The sequence below is a fragment of the Arachis ipaensis genome, chromosome B01, assembly GCF_000816755.2.
Source record: "Arachis ipaensis cultivar K30076 chromosome B01, Araip1.1, whole genome shotgun sequence".
NCBI classification, from domain to species: Eukaryota; Viridiplantae; Streptophyta; class Magnoliopsida; order Fabales; family Fabaceae; genus Arachis; species Arachis ipaensis.
The window spans coordinates 59,337,970-59,345,730 of NC_029785.2; the positions used below are offsets into that span (position 1 = coordinate 59,337,970).

The 7,761-nt window shown below is 36.0% G+C and overlaps 1 protein-coding gene across 2 annotated transcripts; it reads left to right on the plus strand.

Annotated features, from left to right (window-relative positions):
• Window positions 1,072-2,055, plus strand: LOC110271247 (chromatin modification-related protein EAF7-like). Of its 2 annotated transcripts, none has more exons than XM_021121759.1 (2): window positions 1,072-1,585; window positions 1,680-2,055. In XM_021121759.1, the coding sequence occupies exons 1-2, from the start codon at window positions 1,084-1,086 to the stop codon at window positions 1,958-1,960; spliced, it is 783 nt and encodes a 260-aa protein (XP_020977418.1). In that variant the 5' UTR covers window positions 1,072-1,083; the 3' UTR covers window positions 1,961-2,055. The 2 variants fall into 2 exon arrangements, with proteins under 2 accessions (XP_020977418.1, XP_020977424.1); XM_021121765.1 differs by having other exon boundaries at window positions 1,072-1,546.

Below are 7,761 nucleotides of genomic sequence, written 5' to 3' on the forward strand. Positions count from 1 at the left end.
GTCAGAATGTTCCAGATTGGATTAAGGAGCTTTCTAGAGGGCCCAACAAGATTGCAAAAAGATATTCGGGGTATTTTATCAATGGGTATAGATTTCATACTAGGCAACGTGAGGCAAGATGCAAGACGCAAAATAGTGACGTAACTTTAGTTGTGTTAACTACGAGCTTTGCAAGTGCAAAGGATCCAAATCCAATTCGTGCAAAAGTTTCCTACTATGGCAGAATAAATGATATAATTGAGTTAGACTACTTTGGCAATTTTAAGGTTGTATTGTTTAGATGTGACTGGTATGAGACTCAAGAGGATGGCTATGGCTCTTCATATGTTCAATTCAACAGAAAATGCTATCAAGAAGAGCCTTTTGTGTTGGCATGTCAAGTACACCAATGCTTCTATGTGCAAGATCCATTTGATCAAAATAAACATTATGTTATGAAGTCAATTCCAAGGGATTTATTTAACATAGGTGACGAAGCTGATGTTGATCCCCAAGCTATTTATGAAAAAGAGCCATCTGACCAGTCAATGGGTCCTTCTATACCCAATGATAATGGTGAAATTGATTTGATTAGGGGTGACTTGCACGAAGTTGTTATAGATGCTTCAAAAGGAGTTCTTCTTTCACAAGAATATAACACAGAATCAGAAGATAATTCCGAAGATGACATTGAATGATTTATACTTTTTTTCCTTCATTACACTAAATAGTAGGGAAGTGGAATGAAAGATGTATATACTTTAACTTTTTAATTGCATTAAACAGCAGGGAAGTGGAATGAAAGATGTATCACTTTTTTTATATATGTGTCTTATGGCATGCCTTCCTGTTTATTTCTATAAAATAGTAGTTTTCTTCTTTTTTTATTAACATACAGCAGCTATAGCATAACTGATTAATTTTATTTCCTTTTTATTTTTAAGGTTCTAATAGAATAGGTTTATTTTGTTTTATTTCAGAAATACAGTGGAAACAAGAACTACTCCAAAGCGGAGAAGACTGGTAAAACAGTATCAAAACAACAAGGAATTCATGCAGAAAAATACAGCAGAAATTCATAAGAAGCAACATTTTATCTCTCCCATGATGGCTGGTGGTCATGGACAAAAGAGAGTGACTCCTATGCCTTCTAAGCAAAGCACTCAAAAAGAAGTCCCAATTTCCAAAAGAATGAAAAGTACGCCGAACCAGAAAATTGTAGCTAGTGAAGAAGAACCAGAAAATCTTAAAAAGCGTCCAACCATGGGTATGGATAAATTTTTGGAGACACATGGGATTCATTTGGAAAGAGAAGATGACGATTTTGAACCAAGTGCTGAAAACGAAAGATCTATTCAAGAAAAGCAACAAAATCTTAGGAAGATAAATACAAAATCAAGTTGTCAAGCCATGACACTTGATACATTTTTGGAGACAAATGGGATTCATGTGGAAGGAGAGGAGGAACATAGTGGAGCAAATGCTAATGAAGTTGGAGATGATGATGATGATGATTTCTCGGATGATGAGGACTATGTTGGTGAATATGAAGATGCAGTTCTTCATGGTGATGACAATCACCTTATGGAAACTAACAATGTTAAAGGTGTTGTACTTTATACATAATTATCATTTTACTTATTCATTAGCATGTATAGCTATATAATTTATTTAAATGGTTAAATTGCACATATTTATAGATACTCCAAAGACTAGAAGGACACGAGGAAAAACAAGGTGTGCTAAAATTCATGCAAGAAGTTGGGAAGAAAGAGAAGAGGTGACTTTTTATAAAGGACAAGCAGTGGGACCAACTCCAAGAAGAGTGAATGATTTAACTTACTTTATTGGAACAATGGGAAGGAATAGTGATTTCATAACATTGATGTACACAAGTTGGAAAGCTGTGCCCCTCAAAGTCAAAAAGCGCATATGGAAATATATTAACGTAAGTGTTTTATTTCTCATATATTTTTTATGATCTGAAAATTTTCAATTTCGTATGGCTTAGCTATAGTTTTGTGAAAATATATAGCTGCTGTTTTATGCTGCAGTTGTCTTTGTTTTTAGTGTTCTTGAATTGTCATTTGTATTATTTTAAGTCAGATTGTCCTGTATAAAACTTAAGATCCTATCCTGAACATAAAATCCTGGATTCTCTTCTACCCTTAAGATTCCCAATGGAGGGTTGAAAGAAAATGCCAACAAATGCAGCATTTACTTTTAGGCTGTTTTGGAAAGAAGCATGAGAATCAGTGAGTGGAACAAAAGTGATGAATTAGCTCAAGTTCGTGTATGAATTAGCTCAAAATTATATCATGTTCTCTATTTTAAAAGTGATTGCTCCAATTTAATTTTAGAAGCAAAAGAAACCACTTGTATTGCTGGTGCTTTATTTTTAATTATTATTGAACTAAATTTCACGTTTAAAGAACCAAATGTTATAAGCAATATTCTTATTGTAATTGTATTTATACATGAAGGGTTAAGATTTATTAGGAATGTCCATTGATTAATTAGATTTGGATCCATCTTTAAAGGCCATCAAGCCTATTTTAACTTGACATAAAAAGTAAAAATAAACTGAGTATTACATTAAATGTTACAAAGAAGAAAAGATATTTTAGTTTTGATAGGTGATGACAAGTATCCTAATTGATTGGAGCTGTAAACTACAATACAAGCAGGTGTCATGAATATTAAGAGGAGGGGGGTTGGGAGCGGCATTTATGATGTTGCTGAATTGGCTGATAGGGGTTGGAGTCTACTTTATCTTTTCATTTTGTGTGTACTAGATTTGAAGTCAGATAAGATAACTTAGTCAGTGGTTTGCATTTTATAAATTATAACAGTGTTGCATAGATTACGAAATCTAATGTTCACAAGTCATGAAAAATCATGTCCTATCCTGTCTTGTCTTGTCTACATTAAGTCTTTAAGGTTCCCAATCCCTCTACTTCATCACCGCCTTTGCCATTTCCAATCCTCAAAATTAACAAATTAAGCTGGTGTCTTAATAAATCAACGTTACTAATAATACTACTAATAATAATACTAATCAAAATGGGGAACTCATCATCACATTCTTGCTATGCTTCTTCTTGAACCGAGGAAATAGCTATGACATAACACCTTTATTTTTAGGCTGTTTTGGAAAGAAGCATGAGAATCAGTGAGTGGAACAAGCTAAAATTGTTATGTTTTCTTTTAATAGGATAAACTTAAGAGCCACCAAGAAGTTGGAGACACTCCCGAGAAAGCATTTACTGCAGTATTTGGCAAAGAACAACCAGGAAGAGTTCGATGTTATGGGAGGACAATCACAAAAACATCTCTGCAGAAAGAACGGGAGATTGCTAAAATTAAGCAACAACATGCAGAGACTATAAGTTCAATGAAAACTGAACTTCATGAGACAAAAGATAGAGTCCAAAGTTTGGAGGATCTTGTGAAGCTTCTCTTGCAACAGAGTTCTCTTGGCACAAATATTGATGAAGCATTGTCTTTATTACGAGCTAAGGAATCAACACATGATATAAATAGTAAGCATTTTTCTTTCTCAATTTACTCAGGTACTTCATCAAACACATACCATGCATTATTTTCCGTTATTGCACCTTTTATGTTTCAATTTTTTTTTAAATGCAACTTTAACTAAACCCCAATTCATTTATGTGTTTGTTTTTTATTTGGGAACTTCTGCTTTTATATGCTGTAACTTTATAAGTTGTTTCAATGGATTCTACACTAAAAAATTGAAGTATATGGATCCTGAATTATTTTGTTCCTTTGATTTTATTCTATTAGTATTGTTTTGCTATTTTATGGATAATCATATGGTTAGAACTTAGAACAATCTGGGAGTTTTCTAACACCTGTATTTTCAGCTGACACAGGTTAAGAATTATTGCCTTAATAGGAAAGTTTGATGTTACTCGCACATAGTTATTAGGGGAGTATAACAATGGCTACTGCAGCAGTTATTGGACTCAGTGGAGGCAAGAGGATTTTGAGTTCATCATACCATTACTCTGATGTTATCGAAAAGCTTTCATTTGACACTGATTTTGGATCCACACACTATCAGATTGTTCCAACAAATTTAAGCATAGATATAAAATATACAAGTAGATTGACATCTTTTTGATAAATATTAATTACTATTTTGTTATGACAATTATTGTTAGACAAGAATTTTATTATTTTGTTGAGAATTATTGATGAACATGTATTTGAAATACTAATTGAACTTTTTAATATCTATTTCAATTAGAATTTTATTATTAGTTATTTTGTCTCTTTTATAATTATTTTTTATTGTGCACAAATTTATTTATTAATTAAAATAATTACACATGTATCAACAAAAAAAATTATTGTCAATTTTATTTTTTTATATTTTTATTACAAAAATAATTTTTATTTTTATCAAAAGGCAACCCTTTTATTAGTTGCATATTTTGAATATTAGACAACACTTGTATGGTTGCATATCCAAAAGAAAAAGTAACACTTGTATAGGTTGCATATCCAAAAGAAAAGACAATACTTTAAAGGGTTGCATATTCAAAACTAATAGGCAACACTTCAAAGGATTGCAAATTTCAACTTATAAGCAACACGTAAAAGAGTTGCATTTTATTGCAAATAGACAACACTTTAAAGGATTGCAAACTCCAACTTATAAGCAACACGTAAAAGAGTTGCATTTTATTGCAAATAGGCAACATTTTTTAGTAGTGACTAAAATACGAGAGAAGAGACAACACTGCAAAAGTGTTGTCTCAAACACACCTTTGAAGTGTTGTTGTTTTTCAACCAAAGGCAACACTTACCAAGTGTTGCTCTCAAAAGCGTTGCTTTTGAAACAAAAAAGTGTTGCCTTGATCTAAGGCAACGGCTGCATATGCAACGCCGACCAAAAACGTTGCCTTAGGTCCAAAAGTGTTGCCATAGATCAAAAGCAACTTTTTGTCAGCCTTTAGGCAACACTTTTTAAATGTTGTCTCAGCATGAAAATGTTGTAGTGAAGCTTTGTTCTTTGCTGCTTTTTCCTGCTTCAAGAATCATTTTTATGATTTTTCATATTATCAAATAACATGTCTCCTTATCATCATTCTTTCAAGAGCCAACATATTTAACATTCTAAAACAACAACTTCAAAAGACATATGCACTGTTCAAGCATTCATTCAGAAAACAAAAAGTATTGTCACCACATCAATATAATTAAACTAAGTTCAAGGATAAATTTGAAACTCATGTACTTCTTGTTCTTTTGAATTAAAACTTTTTTTCATTTAAGAGAGGTGATGGATTCATAGGACATTCATAACTTTAAGACATAGTTACTAAATACTAATGATCATGTAATAAGACACAAACATGGATAAGCACTTAACATAAAGAAAACGAAAAACAGAGAATGTAAGAACAAGGAATGAGTCCACCTTAGTGATGGTGGCGTTTCCTTCTTGAGGAACCAATGATGTCCTTGAGCTCTTCTATGTCTCTTCCTTGTCTTTGTTGCTCCTCCCTTATTGCTCTTTGATCTTTTCTTATTTCATGAAGGATGATGGAGTGCTCTTAATGTTCCACCCTTAGTTGTCCCATGTTGGAACTCAATTCTCCTAGGGAGGTGTTGATTTGCTCCCAATGGTTTTGTGGAGGAAAATGCATTTGAGGCATCTCCGGGATCTCATGGTGATGAGCTTCATGCGTCTCTTGAGATCCATGAATGGGCTCTCTTGCTTGCTCCATCCTTTTCTTAGTGATGGGCTTCCCTTCCTCAATGGGAATGTCTCCTTCTATGAAAGCTCCAGCTGAGTAACATAGATGGCAAATAAGATGAGGAAAAGCTAGCCTTGCCCCAGGAGAGGGCTTTTCGGCTATTTTGTAGAGTTCAAGGGAGATGACTTCATGAACTTCTACTTCCTCTCCAATCATGATGCTATGAATCATGATGGCCCGATCCACAGTAACTTCAGATCGGTTGCTAGTGGGGATGATGGAGCGTTGGATGAACTCCAACCATCCTCTAGCCACAGGCTTGAGATCCAGTCTTCTTAATTGAACCGGCTTGCCTTTGGAGTCAATCTTCCATTGAGCTCCTTCCACACATATGTCCATGAGGACTTGGTCCAACCTTTGATTAAAGTTGACCCTTCTAGTGTAGGGGCGTGCATCTCCTTGCGTCATAGGCAAGTTAAACGCCAACCTCACATTTTCTGGACTAAAATCTAAGTATTTCCCCCGAACCATTGTAATGTAATTCCTTGGGTTTGGGTTCTTACTTTGATCATGGTTCCTAGTGATCCATGCATTGGCATAGAACTCTTGAACCATTAGGATGCCGACTTGTTGGATGGGGTTTGTTAGAACTTCCCAACCTCTTCTTTGGATTTCATGTCGGATCTCCGGATACTCATTCTTCTTGAGCTTGAAAGGGACCTCGGGGATCACCTTCTTCTTGACCACAACATCATAGAAGTGGTCTTGATGAGCTTTGGAGATGAATCTTTCCATCTCCCATGACTCGGAGGTGGAAGCTTTTGTCTTCCCTTTCCCTTTTCTAGAGGATTCTCCGGTCTTAGGTGCCATCAATGGTAATGGAAAAACAAAAAGCTTATGCTTTTACCACACCAAACTTAGAATATTGCTCACCCTCGAGCAAGAGAAGAGAGAATAGACGAAGAAGAAGAAGAAAATATGGATGAGAGGAGGGAGAGGTGTATTCGGCCAAGAAGGGGAAGAGAGGGTTGTGTTGTGTGAAAATGAAGAAGAAAGGAGGGCTATATATAGGGAAAGGAGGGGGGTAAGGTTCGGCCATAAGGGTGGGTTTTGGGTGGAAAATTGATTTTGAATTTTGAAGGTAGGTGGGGTTTATGAGGTAGGTTTATGGGGAAGAGTGGATGGATGTGAGTGATGAAGTGGTGATAGGGAAGAGAGATTGAGGTGATTGGTGAAGAGTTTTGGGGAAGAGTGTTTATAGGATTGTGTGAAAGAGGGGTGAGAAGAAGTGAGTGGAGGTAGGTGGGGATCCTGTAGGGTCTACAGATCCTGAGGTGATCCTGTGGGGTCCACAGATCCTGAGGTGTTCAAGGATTTACAACCTTGCACCAAATTAGGCATGCAAAATGCCCTTGCACACAACTCTGGGCGTTCAGCGCCAGATTGGTGCTTGTTTTGGGCGTTGAACGCCCATTTGTTGCCCATTTCTGGCGTTGAACGCCAGAACCATGCTTGTTCTGGGCGTTCAGCGCCAGCTCTTCTCCAGGGTGCAATTCTGGCGTTCAAACTCCCAGATGCTGCCCATTTTGGGCGTTCAGCACCAGAACCATGCTCTGTTCTGGCGTTGAATGCCAGCCAGATGCTTCTTACTGGCGTTTAAACGCCAGTAAGGTCTTCCTCCAGGGTGTGATTTTTCTTCTTCTGTTTTTTATTCCTTTTTCAATTTTTATATTTATTTTGTGACTCCACATGATCATGAACCTAATAAAACATGAAAGAACAAGAAAAATAAAATTAGATATATAAAAATTGGGTTGCCTCCCAACAAGCGCTTCTTTAATGTCAATAGCTTGACAGTGGGCTCTCATGGAGCCTCACAGATGTTCAGAGCATTGTTGAGACTCCCCAACACCAAACTTAGAGTTTGGATATGGGAGTTCAACACCAAACTTAGAGTTTCTATGAAATCAGAAGGGATGTAAAGGCCTTCGACCTTTACTAATACGTCCTCTACTTGTCCATAAGCCTGTTTTCTTGAATTGTCTGCCATCTC